The 20,330-nt window shown below is 41.0% G+C and overlaps 1 protein-coding gene across 2 annotated transcripts in view; it reads left to right on the plus strand.

The window, feature by feature from the left end:
* The window catches only part of LOC135502896 (exostosin-1-like), an 89,707-nt gene that overhangs the window by 51,494 nt on the left and 17,883 nt on the right, over positions 1-20,330 (plus strand). For both annotated transcript variants that reach the window (XR_010449836.1, XM_064796084.1), the window contains exon 2: positions 16,458-16,532. Coding sequence is in view for 1 of the 2 variants with exons in the window: in XM_064796084.1 (XP_064652154.1) it covers positions 16,458-16,532 (75 nt within the window). In the remaining variant the exon portion in view is untranslated. The remainder of the gene's footprint in view (positions 1-16,457; positions 16,533-20,330) is intronic.

Genomic DNA, 20,330 nt, shown 5'->3' on the forward strand with positions numbered 1-20,330 from the left:
GACTACTAGGTGACACAAAAAAGACTACACTCTTTTTATTTTGAATAACTCAATTACTGTCGGAGATATTCTTGGGCCACATGAAACAGAGAAAAATACTTTTTGAAATTCAATTTGTTTTATATCATTAACATTTGCACGAGCCATAAATCAACTGGATATTCTATATCTTTTTCTTCGCCTCTAGGAGATGAGAAATTCTGTGATGTCATCGAAAGCAGAAAAAAAACTTTTTAAGTCTCCTCCACGTTTATTTCAAGCAACGTTACCTCTGCATGCTATTTTCCATAACGACGGCATTAATAACACTGATCGCCCTCCAAATACCAATTAGGCTCGACCAGTCTGAAAAATGGCATCGAAATCTCCGTGGAACAACCAGCTTCAAGATGGCTAATTGCCTTGTAGGTTTGGTATGCGCGGCAGTACCTCGAATGGCCATCGTCTAAAATACAAGGTATTGTCTTCGTGAGGCAAAAAAGAAAAACTTGCCTTTGCTCCGAATCAACTGCGACATTTCTTCCGGTATTCTGCTGGCAAATTTTGCATCAAGGCAAAAAAAACGCTGCGAGATGTGATGTCATTTAGTTACGCCTTCTCCCACTGACCCATCACGTCGATGACAACCCGAAAGTAATCTTTTTCACAGGCACCCCTTTAGCGACCTCCCCAAGTCAACAAGTCGTATTTAGCCCCACACTCCAGTTCGGTATCAATTGGTATCAATTCCTTAAGCTATCGGGCCAAACGACCGCAAGCAATCAGGGCAGAGATCAAGCATTGTTAGAGTACCGTGACTTGTGCAGAGATGCAGGGATCAGGAAAATAATTAGAAATTAGAATCGCATGTAGTTGGATCTCTTACAGATTCCTGCAGATTTTGGTCAATAGCTTCGAGGATTGATTTCAGGCTTGATATTGACCTGGAATCCGATTTGGATTTTGCTTTCATTTATTTCCGTGAATGAGGCATTTTAGAATGATGAAGCGATTGAGTTTCGAAAATATATTCGTGCCTCTAAAGATCGTGATTGTACCCCTTTGCACAAAAATCACAAAAATGTCAGGCTCGCAAAAATGTCTATAGAAGGAGTCTATAGTATCCTTGTTACCCCCTGACCTCTGAGAGTTTAGTGGAGGGGGCATGTTGATCATATCGACTTTCTGATTGATCCTTTCCCTAATTTGTTCGAAAACATTTTGCCAGGCTTGGCAGGAAGCAATATCGGGTAAGACCCTGAATGGTGATCGGACAGACGAATTTTAGACGACTCTGTCTCCTCATCTCGTCTTGTTGGACATTCCGTACAATCGTAACTTGCCCATCCCTGATATAGATCAGTGAACCCAGACGAAACCTGCTTGGGTTTCTTACGAGAAGCCATGTTCTGGGAAACAGAGCATGAAAATGTGGTGGACGAGGCATGAAAACATTGAAGAAATCAGCAACGTGTTGCGGAAGAGAGTATCTTATCTCGTTGGGGCACGTCTGGGAAGAACTAATGATCATGTTTGTCGGAAAGAAATGTCGCCGTGATGGTAGGAGTGACTCATGCGCGAGGGTTGTGAGATCAGATGGCAGCCGTAATACTAATAGGTGAAATGACGAAAGTACCTCTAACAAATGAAAAAAGCTTTCTTGTTGCAGTTGTCTTTTTGGTAAAAATTCATTGATTTTTGGGAATTTTTTTCATCGTGACTTCAACACCTGATTTGAAATTTCACCCGACATGTTCTGATGTATTTTCTTTGATGATGCGAACTTTACAGTTTTGAAAAAATACACTGAAGCTGCTTCTGAGCATTTGAAGGCTTTAGTTTTGGCACGTAATTTGATTTTATGCTCAGTTAACCCTTTTGCTGCAGCAGCCACTTCTGGCCTTTCCCATCTCGTGCGGACAGTGCATACCAACACAATTGGGTAATATGATTTCACAACCTTTCGTCGAATTTGCCTGAGTGGGCAATTATCAAATTACGATTTTGAGACTTGAGTCAACTAAGTTTTATAAATGTCTTCAACTCGATGCGATCTCAACTCAATTACTCCAGTCATATCTATGACAGTATTGGTTTTTCCACGATTGTCGCTCATTTCCGCGATTTGGCGCTTATACGATTAGAAGACGTATTATCGAATCAAGCTGTATGTAATATAACTAATGCTGCCAATGGTTAATCTTGTTTCTCACGTCCCCTAGGGTCACCCGGGATTAATCGAAAGCGTGACGACTCGTCCGATTGTCAGTTTAAATCAAAAATGGATTTTCATCAGGGGGAGCACAGTGTTATGGAATTCTTGTCCTGCGACATTCTTTAAATATTTTGATAATCGGCAAACGCTGTCTGGAAAACATTTTTGAATATGGCAGAATTTTGATATGCAAGCCTGAGGGTCTAAAAATTTATCGCGTAACTGTAACAACTTGTTGTTCAAATAAAAAAATTGGAAGATTTTTGAGTCGGGTTTTGGGAATTTTCTCCGCGTTTTTATACATTTTGATCACTAGCCAAAACAGTTGATAAAAGATGTATGGTTTTATAAGATATGACTGAATATCTTGGTTCTGTCCACCCTGGGTTTGGGGGTCATCCAAAAAATAATCTAATGCGTGAAAACCTTTTTCATCAAATAAAAAATGGATTTTCAGATATATGCGTAGTGTAAATTTTAGGAATCTTCGCCTATTCTGATATGATAACCAGGAATCATACTTGTGAATAGATGTTTTTCAGTGTTTATATCTCAGAAATTTCCTTCAAGTCATTCCCCCGCCCCATGATACCGCAAACAGTCCCCCCTTTAGACTGCCATGTCCCCTTTCTTTAATTCTCCCCTCAAGTAACGCATCATGAATGAAAACTAATAGAAATCTTTAAATTTTTCCTGGGGTCAACTCTGGTTAATCGATTGCATGACAACTCGTTCACGTCAGATGAAAATGGATCTATAGATCGGAGAAATCACTATGGGGGATTCATTTCATATCAGAGAGTGTAATTAATTTAGCCACGCTTGGGTGGAGGTTGGGATGGATATAAGTTTGTTGCTGTCGTTGTTGATAAGAGTGTTTTTCGGGCAACCTGATATCTGAACATAACTTTCAAGAATATTCTCTCTGCGCATGCCAGTATCGTCTTCCACGTTGTCTCAGCCACTCTACAATATACATTGCGATTGTGCTGTGAAATTAGACTGAGAATGGCCACAACCACAGATGACCAGGGTTTCCGCCAGAGGGTGAAATGGGTAAAATTACTTACCCAAAATAAATCCTACGGTAAAGATACTTACACAAAAAATCAGTTTGAAAGAGAAAATTAGTGAATTTATTGTTGATTGTACACGTTATGAGACTACAGAATGAATGCAGCTGCACTTAGAGAGTCGGAGTCAAGTCAGTGAGTCACATAAAGCCATCCAGATGTCAAATACCCGACTCAAAGCCGGTCACAACCCCATAGTCTCTGTCGTCAGGTGACAGGCTTCACTGGTCACTATTAGTCCATACCCAAAATAGTTTTTCTGGTGGAAACCCTTGATGAGTAGTACCGTTGCGGGCGAAATGATAAAAACATATGTTGTCTAAAATATAACGGTGTCAGCAAGACATTTTGATGTGTTATTTTTACCAGGTCACACAATTTTGGCGACTGGAAGGCCAAAATTCTTATCAAAATGAAATGGCTTCGGCGAGGTCATTTGGAGGCAGAGACGGCCAATTCAGGCAGGGTCGAAACAACGTGATCAACAAGAAGAGTTCCGGTCATGCACAAGGAGAATGATAGTTATGTCATTCGCTCATCTTCTTTTGTGGTGAACCTGAACAACTCTCCGAACATTCGTCACAAAATCTTAATCATGTGCTGACAAAGCTCGCAAAAAACATCCCCAACATCAACCCAACAAACTTCAAATCTATATTTCTGTGGTATTCATTCCCCTTGATGTCTCTCAAATTCTATAAGCCATCTCCTCAACGAGAAAAATTCACGCGACGACGTCCACTTAAAAAATCATCGTCTTCCATTTGTATTGATTCCGTCATTTAGAAGGATTTGCCGCTACTCTCCGGTTTAAATCCGACTGATTTGCGGAACACTCGAGTTTAAATCTGTCCTGCTGATGCCAATTTGGAGATAATGTGAAGTATGTGCCGTTTCAAATGCTCGAGAGCCGATCAAGTTTTTTTCCATTTTGGTTTCCTCTTCAGTTGAAGTATAAGTTCGTTAAATATCGAAGTTTCAGCCGGAAAAGTCCGATCATTTTGACTGCTCCATTAGGCTACTGAAAGTTAATGTTATGGTTTGCGTCACCCCCCTCACCTAATTTTGAGCTGCCACCAAAATAGTTCATCACTTTTATTCAACTTGGTTGTTTGACGCTCGGTGTTTTCCCAATAAAAACTTCCAATCAAATAATTTAAAGCTAATCACAAATAGCTATCATATCTTTGACCAGTTGATAAAATATCTTCATATCTTCCTTTGAAATGAAATCCTCTCTCACTCTCGCAAAATCCAAAAATACTCTAAAGAAGGAAGACTAAGACTTAACATTGTTAAAAAAGTTCAATGATTCTTACAAGTTGATCGCTGTGCTAAAATCCCCTGATAAAACTTCCAATCAAATAATTTTAGCTAATCACAAATATCCATCATATCTTCGACCGGTTGATAAAACGTCCTTTGAAATAACGTCCACTCTCATTCTCAAGAGAATTCATGCTGCGGGCATAAAATATCAATACACTAAAGGATCTATAACCGAGTGATTGAAATGGTCGGCAAAAATGACGCCGATAACAATTTATGATTCGTGACGTGACATCAATGACTCGGGAAGCTCAATCAGGCTTTGATCTCGGCGATATCATCTCCATCGATTGCACCATGTTTTTTTGCCACCAGAGCGGCTCATCAGGAATTCAGACAACGCATTCTTGGTGAGTGATCATCTTAAAGACCTGAGCCATTCTTTAAGTATTTGGTATTTGAATTTGAAAATTTCAAATTGTGTATTATACGTACGAGATATAAACTTCAGCATTGCCGTTGTGTAGACTGATATACAAATACTATAAGTACCAAATTTTAATAAATTTGTATGCACAATAACTGCACTATAGCATTGTGTAAAACTGCATTTCAATTTTTCTGGACCACCAGTAATTACGAACAGCGTACTCCATTAAAGTACATGTAGGTTGAAGCCAAAAGAAATATAATGCACGAGGTAGATTGTTCTCTTGCTTCTTATAAAAGAACTCATCTTATCTTTTTAAAGAGGCTGATGAACCTAATTGGATCTGAAGAAAACATTACAGTGGGCGAGCAGCGACAATATTCAATCCAATGAGTGATAAGATATTGCCTGTGTGCGAGTAAAACTGGTAATTGCTGAAGTTGATGTTCATGGAAGGTAACAGCGCGTCTGATTCTTTTCCAGGCACTCTGCAGTAACTTCAGCAATTTTTTCGCATGCGAAATTATCGCTGGTCAAAAATGTTAAACGTCAAACACCATATCTATGACATCATAGGCCCCACCCTTTGGATCTTGACGGTTAATCACCTCCGCTGCAAGTAGTCCATGGCAAAATGAAAAGTCACATCGCAGAAATCAGATATCAAAGAATTCATCCACCGGAGGAAATCGAAGTCTGTGGCGTCTGAGTATAGATTTTCTCAACACCGGCACCCGGGGCGATGCCCTCAAAACTAATCTCGCAAGCTACGGGGGTCATATTTAAAAAGGAACGTGGTCGTCGGCAGGTCGGCGGGATGGATTGGGTACTAGACTGATTTCCCCTGGTAGCTGCTGCCGTCTTCATAGATGAAAGATTGATATATGTAGAGGTCAAAGAGTCGGATGAAATCGATGTTTTTTCATCAGGGTTATTCCTGTGTTGGTATTAGTGGGGATGAAGTCAAGTTAGCTGTTTAGGAAGTCAAGTTTGTGGAGAGATGAAAAACTAGTTGGCTGCCCGAGTTGAGTCTTTCGTGATTATTGGTACAGGAAATTAGAAATGCAGTTATACACAATGCTGTATTGCAGTTATAATGCATGCGAATTTGCTGAAACTTGATATTTATAGTATTTGCATATATATCTACCTATATATCTACCTATAAACGGCGTTGCTGAAATTTATTTTGTATTAACGCAATTAAATTTTTTTATTAATTCTCAATCATAAATTTCAAATTTGAAACGAAAGGCGTATGGGTCTTTAAGGAATTGATGCCATCTGGAAGTATTGGTTGTCTCACCAGGCACTGTCAGGGGGAGCTGAAATGTTGGCCAAAACCGAGTCTCGTTGTATCAAGGGTTTGAGTGCAGGGCTGGAGAAGGGGAACATGAACTACTGATTTCCTCCACATGTTCTGTGAGATGGGGGTTTAGGATTTGCTTGAATATGATCATGGCCATGGAGTAGGCCCTATGATGTGTTAAGGGGTGGAAACCAAGATGTTCTGTTTTTATGAGTCTGGCACTTTTTAAAAGCTCTACACCACACCAATCTAATAACGGAGAGATTTATCTCGTAAAAAGTTCCAACGCTACTTGTCTTTATCACACACCTGCAGCTCGTCACCTAAAAAGATATAAATTTTAGCGCAAAACGAAATTCCATCGAGATAATTTGGAGCCAACATTCATTCCTAAATCATGTTGATAGTGGCTGCCTAGTTTGAAAAATTGTTGGACATTTTTATGAGAACTTAGTGGGGGGTTTCAGAGTGTTTAATTAAAGGTGTTGAATGGGAAGGTGCACGGATTGAATTCTTTGTAACACTTGAAGTTGAGTGCAATCATTTAAGTGAAGTCCATGATCAGGTATGGTGTCCTGTCTATCCTTAAAGGGAGACTAAAGTCAGGAGCCATATGGGTTAGGTTAAGTTACACAAAGTCACTGATAGGGGTTTCTCCTATCTCACAGTACATCTGCGCAATTACACTTGTAAGGGAAATTTTTTATTTCTGAATCAAGTGAATTCACGTTCATGAATTTATGTCAATAGGACAGGGTTGTGGAAGAATTTCCGCAAATCATCTTTCCCACCTTCCAATATAGTACTGTCTCTCGATCTGCCACCAAATGAATTGCTAATGCAACAAGTCATACTCGGATAGATACGAGTGTGGCTACTAACACTACTCAACTCATTTGCTAAACATTTCAGATGTGCTCGTAATAAATTGCAAGTAATGGTCGATATTATGAATGGCTTTGCTTTGTGCCATGGATTGTGTGTGGTAATATCCGGGTTTGCTGCAGATTCGAGTTCTGTCTCCACCACCAGGGTGCCAAGGTCTGACTTGACCACACCTCTAGGCTGTGGAGACTGTGGCTTTCTCGTATTGATCAAACAAAGTGGTACTGCCCTCGTCAGCTTCAGGAGTAATATTCAGCTCTGCTATCGTCCATAGAATTATAGCAATATCGGAGTCACCGCAGAGAGAATCCGACTTCTCCACTTGGCTGCAGGGGTCAGACTCCTACACACCTCTCGGCAGTGGATAAACATGGGTTTCAGGTGTGCTCGTAATGATTTGCAAGTGATGGTCGATAATATGAATGGCTTTGCTGTGTGCCATAGATTGTGTCTGGCAATATCCGGGTTCGCTGCAGCCAGTTCCGTCTCCATCATCAGCATGCAAAGGTCTCATTCTACCACACATCTATGCTGTAGAATCTACTGTGGGCCATCATAGAATTTATGATGGGCACTATGTGTTGAGCATGGTTTGTGCTGATTGTCATAGATTCTTCTGTGGGCCCATCACATGATTCTACAACGGAAAGTTATGCCTGTGAAGCACAAATCTCGTCAAATGGAGCAAGTTGAAACCAAAAAATGATGAAGAAAACCAGCTTTACTAGACTTCCTGCGGCCCAAGAGTGAAAAGATTATAAGGGACCAAATTCTTTAAAACAACCAATTAAGAATTGAGTTGTTATTATTAATTGAAATTTTACCATGGAATTTACAAGAAAATCTTAAGGTGAAATCAACGCCACAAGATCTTCCTGTGTGATTTTCACACCCGTTATGAGCTCCACACAAGCGATTTCCCACTAAATTATGGGTTAATGAGATTTTAAATGGTACAAGATGTCGTTACATCAAGGAGGAGATGTTATTTAATGCTATTTTATTGGGGGAGATGGCATTTGGCGTCAGTGACAATGTGAAAATTGGTGAAATTTGTCAGAAAAGGTTGCAAGGTGCAAATTTAGAGTCTTATTTGTGTGATTTACACGAGCGAGTGCCAAATTATCAGAATTCTTTTGTGGAATTTTTGAGTCAGTGATCTTGTTATGGGATGAAAGCATTATTAGAACAAGTGTTTTTAGGGAAAGAACATGTAAAAAGAAGAAAATTGGTTCTTGGGTTATAAATAGCTTCTTTAAGTAAAAGTAGTTTGAAAAATTAGTATTGATCTTGTCGCGACTAGCTGAGTTATGGGAATGTTAGGAGAGCAATTGTCTGAAGTAAAAGCAATCTTTGTAATTTGAAAGAGATAGCTCGAGAGAAAAGAGAAGATTGAACCGTCATTTGGACACTTGGGGTAAAGATGCTGTCTGGAAAGAAGATTAGGTTTGTTTGGGCAAGTGGCGAATGTCTATATTTTGAAATTTATCCTTAAGGTTTCTGTAAGACGTTGGAGGAAATCTTGATTCAGTGCTGCCAGCTGCAAGAGGCGCTGTTCCATCGTACCACCATTTGGGGCACAAGTGAAGTTTCGTGACTTTCAAGAAAGCGATTTCTGGCGCTGCAAGCTGTGATTTAGCCATGACAACATCGGTGGCTGCTTTCCGATAACAATCATCACGTTGTGGTAGTCGCGTCGCAGGTTGCCGCAATAAAAACGCTCGTTTGCAAAACATTTTAGGGCAGCTGGACCACGCTTGCAGTAGTTGAGGAAATGGGCATTCAGTTCAGACAGCTGAAGAGAAACTGAGAAGGATTTATGATTGGTACTTCGTCTGAGGCTAATCCTGGGAGTGGACTTCCCCTTGGAACATTCCGCTGAAGTTTTGGCAGATGGTCAGAGAAATTGCCTCTGCTTTCCAATCAGTGAAGTTTTTTAATCAATCAAAGTGAGTGTTGGCCATGGACTCAAAGAGACGGAACACAGTGGACGATTTGTCTACTTGTAATTTGAGCAAAAACGATGTGAGTAGCAATTGAGAAAAGCATGTGGATTATTTCAAAGGAGAATAGCACCTCCAAGAATGCTGAGGAAGGAGAAGATGAAGATGAAGAAGAGTCATTGACGACAGAAGTGTTTCCTTTGGAGGGACCAAACACACCGGACAGGTTGACACAGTGAATGAAAACACCACTGGAAGAATTTCAGGGACAACTCTTTGAACTCTCATAGCAGTATTCATGTTTGGGTTCCTGCACATTGAATAGTTAGTGTGATTTATATCATTCTTGGCGGCTACAAAAATGTAGTCTGACATAAATGTCTGCAAAACATGAAATAAATAGCCATTTCTGAAGGGGTGAAGCCCCACTCTCCATCAAGTGAATTACCACCAAGAGAGCGCTGACGTTTTCTCTTGAAGAAGATATATGTTTGTGTACGTTCTTGATAGCAATCAGCCAGATTCCATAAACAAACTCTAACAAATTGATTGAACAACGAACCAGAGGTCCTGCTGGGCCAAAGATATTGGAGCCAAAATTGCATCATACAAAGCAAGGTTGACAGCTCATGTGAAGTGACAGTTTGCTTCATTGGGGGGCAGTAACTGGAACCCTGCAACCCTTCATCAGAATGGGGCTCTCAGGCGGTGTCTTAAAGGCTCCAACCTAGGGCGTCGAAATTTCAAATATGGCCTGCATAAACGTGCGAGCCTGAACTGAGCATTTTCCTCTCTGCAATCCTGAACCTCATGGTCTTATACTCCCTTTGAACTCAGCCGCAGTAAAAACCCTCGTGGTCTAGATGCCTCCTGCTAAAACCACCTTATCAAAAGCAGACTGTTTGTTCAAGGAAATCCCTACCCACCCCAACTCTATTTCCTTGCTTTAAATCCAGCAATCGTTTCAAAAGCTACTGCATAAAACAGCAACACTGCAACTCCCGTGCTTCCGCTGATGGCTAATTTACCAAGTTATACGAGTAATTTTCACTTAAACAGCCCAATCAAACAATCCTGGCCAGAATTTACCCATCAACAACGAATCACTAATTGCAAGTAAGTGAATCACGGGAGTTTTCGCCGTAATCAGAACACGGAAGAAAAAAACGCTACAAAATTGGCTGCAGTGAAGAGTTTTTCTCCGTTGATGATGGTTAATGGCTTGGTTCATGTAATCTGTCATGGAAAATTGATGTAACAATCTTGTTCGTCTTGATTACGATGTGTCCAAGTGATTTTTTGCTCGAAATCGAATCCTGTCAACTTGTTACACAAATTACAACGATGCAACTGGTAATTTGGATGAGGCAGGCAGTTTGGTTTGTCTCCCAATTCCGTTTTTTTTAGCAACTGTCGATCCTGTCAACTTGTTACACTGTTTGCAACTCTGCAATTGGTAATTTGGATGAAGTTTTACTCCATCTTGACTTTTGGCTTAGATCCGGAATGCAGCGTTTTTACCCCACAGTCTTGGCATGGCCAATGGGTATTATTCCTCGGTACTGTGTCGTGTCACTTGTTGTGCAACTTGCAACTCTGCAACAGTGATGAGTTTTTGCTCCGCGTGGACATTGGATGCCACAGGCTGTTTTGCTCGCCTCAGTTCTAATGTTTTTGCTCTGCTTTTGAGTTCTGTCAGCTTGTTACTTGAATAACAACCCTGCAATGGGTGATGCTGCAGGCTGTTTTGCTGTTTGGCTAGTCTCTCAGCTGTGAGGTTTTTACTCAGCTCTTGGTTCTGTCGGCTTGTTACCCTAAATACAACCCTGTAACCGGAAATTGTGAAAGACTTCTTCCTCTGTGAGGACTTAAGGTGCCATGGACTGCTTGCCTTGTCTCTCTGTTCCAACATTTTGCTTGGCTCTGTTCTCACAGCTTGTTACGTGAATTACAACCCTGTGACAGTAATTTGGACGAATTTTTACTCTGCGAGGACTTAGGATGCCGAAGGCTCTTTGACTTTGGCTTGTCTCAGTTCAAATGTTTTTACTCCGCTCCGGGTTCCCTCAACTTGTTACACGAATTACTCCTCAACAGTGATTTAGATGAGTTACTCTGTATGGTGCCCCAGGCTGTTATGTGAGAGGATCTGGTTTAACTCTGGAAGGAGACTTATCAGCAAGAGTGATGTGAAATGTAAGGAATTTGTAATTACTACTTCACTGCCAACTTCAGTCTTCGAGGGTACCGCCTTGAGTGTCGGAGTCTCATTTGAAACATCTTTTATATGTCTTCTTCTTCTTCTTCCGCATTCTCTCTGCACTTACTATTCTCCAGAGGGTACTCCTTCAAGGTGGGAGGCATTTCTGTGCCAGTACAGTTAGGCACCAATGAGTTTCTTGGCCTTGTGGCTCTGACTTATGCCAAAGATAGAGCCCATTGCAAGCTACACATGTTCCTCACTTCCTCACTTTTTACTTCTTCTTTTGCTTGCCCAGGCAAAGACACTAGGTGCAATGAGCCTCAGTTTTGCGTCTCATGTGAATGTGTACCTGATGCTGATCTAGTGGCAAAATGTGCTAGTATGTCTTTGCAACATGTTACATATTATTCAGAGGAGCTGGTTAGATGGTCTGATGAAGAATTGAAGATGTTAAGGCTATACTTGTTAATATGGTAACCAATAGTCCTTCCAAAGCTTGGGAATTGATCATCTGGCTACCGGACACTCGGTCACAAGAAACTAATCAATTCTTCCTTAATACATTTCGTATCGCCTCCTGTGTTTTGAGGACCTGTAGCTTTTTCCAATACTGCCGTCTGCCCTGGTGATCTCCCCTGCATCTGTAATTGCTACAGTCGCATTGATTTATGGACGCAGCCTCAATGTTTACTAATGTCCCTGGCACTCGCCCCTGGGTGGTCAAGAGCCTGATGGCCTGATAGCATTCGATCTGTTGATGTGCATTGATGTGCATTTAGCGCTTCGCTTCACAGTTTCTGACAGGTCAATTGCATTTACTATTTGGGTAGTAATGGCATTGATTTTGTCTTGGTCGTCATATCGGGTATTATTGAAAAGGAAATTGCAAAAGTGCTTGTTGTTATCAACATGTTCCTGGTGAACTTGCAGTACGAAGATGGCTAGTATTTGCTACTATTGCCAGGAACCTGGACATGTTGGTAGCAATATTGCTGTCCAACCTTATTTTTCTGTTTTTTATGAACTTGCTGTTAATGTCAGTTATTTGGTCGGTTTTTGCTGCTGTTGCAAACAAAATGGACATCTTGTTAATGATTGCTATTCTTCCCATTCTTTGATGTTGATGAACTTGCTGCCAGGACCATGCTGTTAGGATCAAGGTTTTGTTACTGTCGTCAACAAAATGGGCACCTTGTTAGCAAGTGCCGTTCAAGCCCTTCTTCGTTGTTCTTGAACTTGCAGTTGGAACCAATATTTTCTGGTTGGTTTTTGCCACTGTTGCCTACAAAATTGGCATCTCTAGTGATTGCTGTTCAAGTCATACTTCAATGCTTTTGAACTTGATGTCAGAACCAATATTGTCTGGTTGGTTTTTGCTACTATTGCAAACAACATGGGCTACTTCATTGCAATTGCTCTTCAACCCATTCTTCGATGTTCTTGAACTTATCGTTCCAACCAGTATTATCAGTGTGCGTACTGTTGCCAAGGAAATTGGCATCTCATATTGAATCCTAAAAGAACATGAGCTTTGCTGTTCAAAAGAGGAAAGCCTGTTCGAAAGTGGGCTGGTCTTCACCTGGTGTGCCCTGTCAACTACCCTGGTCTCTTTAGACAATCCCACAACCTTCAGGGATCTGCCTCGTTACCAGTTGCCCTACTATTCTCCTGATCTCCATATCCCTAGTATTAGCTTCAGATATTTGACATGGCCATGCACTTCCTCGTTCCTTCTCAAAGCCATGCCTTATCAGCAGTATTTTGTTCAACCTCTGGTGTAGCTCAATAATTCACTGACAAGGTTATCGAAGAATCACTCCGTTGTGGATTAACTTGAAACTTGGGAAGATGTGCTCCAGGGCATTTCTGATAAGAGTTAGTGGATAGTTTCTGTTCGCTTGAGGTTTTGAATTATATGCGGTGCTGGGCCTGGGTTTGCCGTACAAACCAAGGTCTTGGTCAGAATTTGTTTCTATTGCCAAGGGAATGGGCATCCGAGGTGAGCCTGCTGTATGCCAGTGTAGCTCAGTGATATTCTTACTTGAATTGTGGCTTGAGGTTAGAAGCATTTGCGGTGCTGTGGCATTGGCTGCTGTTCAAATCATGATCTTGGTCTGGTATTGTTTCTATTGCCATGGGAATGGGCATCTGAGGTGAGCGTGCTGTATGCCAGTGTAGCTCAGTGATATCCTTACTTGGATTATGGCTTGAGGTTTTGAAGCATTTGCAGTACCGTGACAAGGTCTTCCTGTTCGAACCATGGCCTTGGTCAAAATTTGTTTCTATTGCCAAGGGAATGTGCATCTAAGGTGAGCGTGCTGTATGCAGTTCTAGCTCATAAATATCCTTACTCGGCTTGAAACTTGAGGTTTAGAAGCATTTGCGGTTCTGTGGCCTTGTCTTCCAGTTCGAACCATGGCCTTGATCAGGGTTTGTTCCTATTGCCAAGAGAATGGGCCTCTGAGTTGACCGTGCTGTATGCAGGTAGTCTCTTCAGTGGCTCCTTACTTGCTTAGAGGCTCAACTTGAGACTTGAGAGTGTTTTTGATCGGTGTGAGTTTTGGATAGTGTTCATTTGGCTTGATATTTGGAAGCTTTCATTTCGCAGTGTCGATTGGGCTTGTTGTTGGCCATGGTCTTGCTTGGTTTTCGCCACTGTTGCCTGAAGAAATGAATAGGTGTTGCTAGTGTGCAGAAATATATGAACGATTTTTGGGGGGGATTGTTTTGAAAGATATTTGTGGATCAACTTGAAAAGTAGGAGGGGTTAGCTTGGAGTTATTTTAAGTAAGAGTGGGTGGTGGATCGTTATTGTTCAGCTCAAGATTTAGGAGCATCTAATGTGGCACTAGGGTGTTATTCTGTGGAGGAAAAAATGGTTCGCTTTGAGGGATTTATGAAAGTTTTGGGAAGTTCTAGGTGGCTCAGAGACATTGGTTTCGTGTCATATTTGCTGAGCGGTGTGAAGTTCTGTTTGAGAGATTTGTGGAACTCGTCTGTGACGCAGAACACTCTTACTTGTTGTTGGACAACTTTGTGGCAACTTTTTTACAGTTTGAAGTAAAATTAGAAGGATATTGAGAAGCTATCGAACGAACTCTTCCACTGTTGCGGTCACCAGTGACAGTGTGGATTAAGAGTGATGCAGTCCCAATCACATTTAACATCCCTAACTTTGTGTATGTTATGCACAATTCACGATCTACCATAGACTATGCAGCCAATTTCCCCACTAGGATAAAAAACTGAAAAAACCCTTCTTAATTCACGCAAACACCATATTTGTGAGTCTTCATGCACCAAAATGTGCTTCATATAGTCGTTTTGATTATTTGCAACACCCATGCACCTGTGCCATGCGGTGAGTTCGAGAGAAGTTGGTGCAGCTTATCTCCCTGCAGGATTAGATAATGCATCTTCTAACAATGTTCTTTTTGTTCCGTATCGCATAAACATCCATCACCTTTCCTTTGGCTTTGTTTTTAATATTGATGCGATATTTTTTACGTCAGTGCGATGTATTTGATTTACATCTCCCAGTGGATATCGAAAAAGACTCTAAGCCACCAAGATATTCCTCATACAGTTTTTTGCCAATTTGCTATTTTGTCATGCAATAGTGTTATTGGAATCGCAAAGAAAGATGTTGCACAATCAAGTAACTTTTGTTGCTAGGACCTGCTATTATAATCACTGCTTTGTGCGATGAAAGGATCGCTTGTGTGCGGGTAGAACTGTAATAGCTGGGTTTGATGTTGATGGCTGGTTGCTGTGATTGTCTATTCTTGTCACACGCACCTATCACCGCACATACCTTCTCTGATTTGCAATTTTTGTCGCATGCAATCATGAAAACAGCAACATAAATTGCAGATTTGTGGGCTATTGGGGCTAGGAAGGAAGATGCAGTGTAAAATGAAAAGAGGAAACTCTCTATGATGGAAGAATGATATAAAACTTGTGTCTGCCAATATCTAATTTTGTCTCAAAAATAGTATCAATGAAAGGCCAGGAACTTTAGGGAAAAATGCGCAGGGTTAAGAGGAAAACTCTCCAAGATGGTGATATGATACTCATGTTTTTGCCAATTTCCAATTTTGTTTGGGAAAAATTTTATATATATACAACAATAGAGAGGTGTGTGCCTTTTTTCTCAAATCTGCATGGCAAAAGGCGAATCCCCAGATGTAAATCACTGCTGTTTTGACCTTGGTGTTATTCGAGTTGCGATCATCTTTAGAAAACAATTCACACTTTGAAGATACAAAGAGACCCTATTTGAAATATAATATTGTTGACATTTTTCATTGTTTTCATTTCAAGTTTTGGCAGGGACTCAAGTTTACATCTACTTTTGATCTCCGAGATGGAAGTTTCTTCAGTTTCTCTGCAAAATAATCCGCCTTTTGTTCAAGCCAGGCTGTTCAAATTCCTATAGTTTTGATCCATTTTTAGGTGGCGCTCTATTAAAAAACACTTTTGAAGCTGTTAGCTATGATATTCTTGAAATTCTATTCTATTGTTGCAAGAGTTAATCCCAAGTTGGCCACTGTAAGCCAATGTGAGATCTTTACCAAGCCACTCCTCAAAATATTTTGTTCACGACCGGACCAGTAGCTAGGATTTGGTTTAAGGAATTGCGGGGCTACCGACCCTTACACCTTCAGGGAAATTTTACACATTACAAGGCCTGTTACAATTTTTTGGGCCATTTTACAATTTAACTTGAGGAAAATAGTATAAATATCTTGCTAAAATCATCAAAACCCCAGAAATTACACTTTTTATTCCCAATTTACACTTTTTCACCAAGGGTTTTACATGTTGCTGAACCTCAGGGTAGGCAGCTCTGGAATTGGTACCGAACTACGGGTATTGGTTGTCTCGCTAAACATCACACCACTTTACAAAGAAACAAAAGACTGACACTGGGGAATATCCTGGTCCCCTCTGAACCAGGGGTCGGCCAGAGCAGGGCTGCAAGTGTGTAGCTAAAATATAGGCCAAAACTGAGGCATTAGCCAAAGGTTTTGGATGAAAGGACAACACCATCTGAGCGTTGGATGAAGAAAGCTCCCAATTGGGCCCATTCTGACTTGGTATATTATCCAACTTCAAATCCTGATGTTTCTCCGTTTCTTCTCTCTCCAGATATGATTATCAAGTCCTGCTGACCAACTCCACGTTCTGCCTGGTGCCTCGTGGCAGAAGATTAGGAAGTTTTAGGTAAGTTCATTGACTTTCCTGTTTTGCTGCGGGTGACGTGCTATCACGTCATGTCGCTTGTCCTATCAAATACGGGTGACTTGCATAGCACGTCACGTCTGACTATAATACTGCGTCGAAGCTGTTTAGCTAGGTGAGGGGTGCCTATACAAAAGATCTTACCCTCCATGTGATAGGCCTATGTGTAACCTCAACCAGCTCAATAGTGGTGTTACAGTAGACAGCATTCCCCGACATCATCAACACAGTATTCATTCAGCAGCACATGGGAGCCTCTCTAAACATGCCAAGCGCACTGGGAGACCTTAGTTTGGTACGAATACTACAGGTGGCGCCACTTTTGAATATCATTTTCCCGTTTGGTTACAAGTATTAAGCACTGCTCAGCATTGCTATCCACTGCCGGCATGGGCTTGCGCTGGCCAAAAATGGCTTCCACAATGATGAGTTACTAAGGGTGGTGGGAGAAAAAGCTTAGCAGTAGACAGTGGTTAAAGAGCAGCAAGATATGAGAACCAAAGATGATGGCCACAAGCAACCACTTACATTTTTTCTAAGAATCAAATCTCACCACATCCGTAACCAGCGGTCAAGAATATAAAAATGAAATAAAATTACGCGCGCAAAGCGGTTTACCGCAAGCGACGTCCAACAAATTGGACAACTTAGTCGTTTGATGTTTTGCCAATTAAGCGTATTGGCCAAGGGTTATTGCATTTTAGCACCACTTTTTGCCACTTGGCACATTTGCTTCTAGCTCAGTGGTTTGTCACAAAGTTAATCTTTTTCTCCACTGGATTTTTTGCTGGATTTTCATTCCATGAGCAGTTGTTCGGTCAGTGCAGTCGTTTTAAGCTCAGCTGATGAAAGTCAATCGGTGAGCCTACTTTTCAAGGCCACAAAAGTAAAGATCTGAAATTTCTCCCACGTTTCATGTGACCTTATTTCCAGGGGTGAGCATTTCATTGACCCATGTATTTCAGTGGAGTACCAGGTCCTTTGGCCTCTGAGATATCTTTGCTAGTGTTCTGCTACAAGTGAGAAGAACCATATAGTTCTTTGGCCGGAGGGGGAGCAAAAAGCTCGAAATGCTCATAAATAATCATGAACAAGGCCAGCCATCCTTTATAATTTTGTCCAATAAAACACACTACATACAGTGGCAAGCATGTTACAGGCCAATAGAGGGCTAAGGAAAAAGAGGCAAATCAGTTGCAATGCAATGAGATGTTTGCTAGTTGTTGGATTTCTCAGTCACCTGGCCGTCCATCGGTTAACAGCCTGAAGCACTGCGGGTTCAAGTACATCAACCACAGTTTTATAAAAGTTCTCCTCCATGGAAGGAATTGTTGGACATTGCTAATAGTTAAGAATAACATACAAAGCATTTACGGCGTGGGAGTATTGTGTGTAACCATAACCTCTGAGGGATTTTTAGCACCATCGCTAAGGGCTAATCATGCTAGGTTACTAAGCTTTGGATGTATTGGCCGTTTTTATTTTATTGAGTCGTCGCGAGCTGAACGTCTAAGTTGTTGCCATGGCATTGGTCTTCTCCTCCATCGTTGATGGATGGATGAAAGTGACTTGCCAATAACAAAAAAATTGACAGGCAAGAGTTTACTTTGGAAACCTGTTGTGTATATGTATAAGGTAGAATGGGGTATTTGTAGCCCCTGCATTGTTTGATGCATGGGGATATCTATCAAATATCATAGGAAGGGGCTACAATTAAACCGGGGCTACAATTACCCCATTCTACCCTATATCTTTACAATTTGGAGTTTGAAAATCTGTGTTGCTCATTTATCAAAAACATTCTAGGAACTTGGATCACAGTCGACAGCATTATAAAAAATGTTTTAGAAGATTTGTTTCTATCTAAAATGGATTATTTCCCTCAGTACATACCTTGAAAATATTATTCAGAAACGGAAAAATTCCAAGATATTTTAATAACCTCGAAGGGTAACCATGGTTTTATTAACATGCTTCAAATCACAATTTGCATTTAAGATGGGTTGGTTCCTGAGACCCATACCTTGAAAATATTAATCTTAAACGGAAAAATTCCAAGAAGTTTTAATAACTTCGGTTTGGGGAACTGAAGTTATATTGACATTATTTAAACCACAATTTGCATTGCCCACATCATTAAAGAAATTGCCGTCATTTCTTCGAGAGTCGCGTGGATAAGACCGTTAATGATGCAGAGAGATGACGAATGTAAATACGATGTTCTAATTGCAAGTAATATATAAACAAATGTAGTATAGCAATTACACTTGGAGAGGTTTGATGATGTATGTTTTTGGTTGCGACAGGCAATATTGTTCAGATACTTAGAGGTGTTGGTTGCAATCTGGTGCAATCAGGGATCATGATGGCACAGCAGTCGAGCATCAGCCTTGTTATCGGGAGGTTGAATATCTCAGGTGTTCGGGTGCAGATCCGGAGAAGCAGACGTTATACGAACTTCGTCTGCCTCGGTCGGTATAGGCGCAGTTGATGTATCATCCAGTCGTACGCGAGTTTCTGATTGGAGCCATGTTGCAGGCCCTATTGTCCACATGTTCATCAGGCCAAGTCAAGCTCACTGATCTGCGCCGGTCTTATGAACAGGAAATGAGAAGGTTCATTTTCACCGCCCCAGGAAATGTCAAATGTAGGCCAATCATTGGTCTTGCGAAATCCCCTGTAACTTCTGATTTCCTCAGGATGTCTTGATCCAATCTTTCAGCATGTCTTCAACAAGTTTCCTTTTTTGAATAAACGTTGTCAAATCCATGAGATGGCCCCAAAACTCTGATGAATCAGATTCAAATAAGATTATCCTGTCAGAATAAAAAGGTCTCGCATTAATTAGTATTCTGGTTATAGAGATGGCTTTTTTGATCAGAGCTGAAAATAAAATGTCATTTCCGTAATTTGAAGATCTGTTCGTGCAATTGTTGTTTTTCGAATTGTAGGAAATGAAGACTTTATTCTTAAAGATGGAAACGAGAATGGTATTTTTGCAGAGCTTTTACGTGCGCGGATTGAAATGGGCGGATTTGTTGTAATGATGATGGGATGATGGTGAGGTTTGAGTTACAGATGATCTTGGTAATTCGGATATGGAAGGCTGCATTTACATTGCAATTTGGCTACTTGTTGGGGGGGGGGCAGAAGATTGTTGTAATTTTGGGGTGTGTGGCTTGGTTGCTGCAAAAGCGCCCGCAAACAAGCAATTTGAATTGCTGCGACCTAGGATTATGATCTCAGGTGATAAAAATTGCTTGTCTGCGATTGTCCTTGCTGCTGCCTGCGACAAGAATTGGTGTTGGCAGCAGCATCCGGACACCTCTCTCTTATGAACACCCTTTCTATGAAGGACTCTAGTTTAGTTCCTATATTGGTACTGTTTCCATTCAACTTAACCTCTCTTATCAGACCACCTCTGTACTGAGGACAGAGCTCACTTGTCAGTCCTAAAGGTGTCCTTTTAAAATAGAGATTTGTTGATGGAAAAACTTTTACCAAACCAGTTGATATCAAAGTCACGAGATGAAAGTGATAATACAGTAGAACCCTATTAAGGACAGACTCAGGAATGACAAGTGCTGTCCTTAATAGGGAGGTGTCCTAGAGAGGTCTAATTGAATGGAAACCACCACTTTAGGACCAAAACTAGTGTCCTTAATAGAGAGATTGTCCTTAATAGAGAGGTGTCCGCTAAGGGAGGTTCCACTGTACATAAGCTAAAGACAAAACTCATTTGATAGTCTTCTTTCCAATATCGGCGCACACCTGTATGGA

The sequence above is a fragment of the Lineus longissimus genome, chromosome 19 (assembly GCF_910592395.1).
Source record: "Lineus longissimus chromosome 19, tnLinLong1.2, whole genome shotgun sequence".
In the NCBI taxonomy this organism is placed as follows: Eukaryota; Metazoa; Nemertea; class Pilidiophora; order Heteronemertea; family Lineidae; genus Lineus; species Lineus longissimus.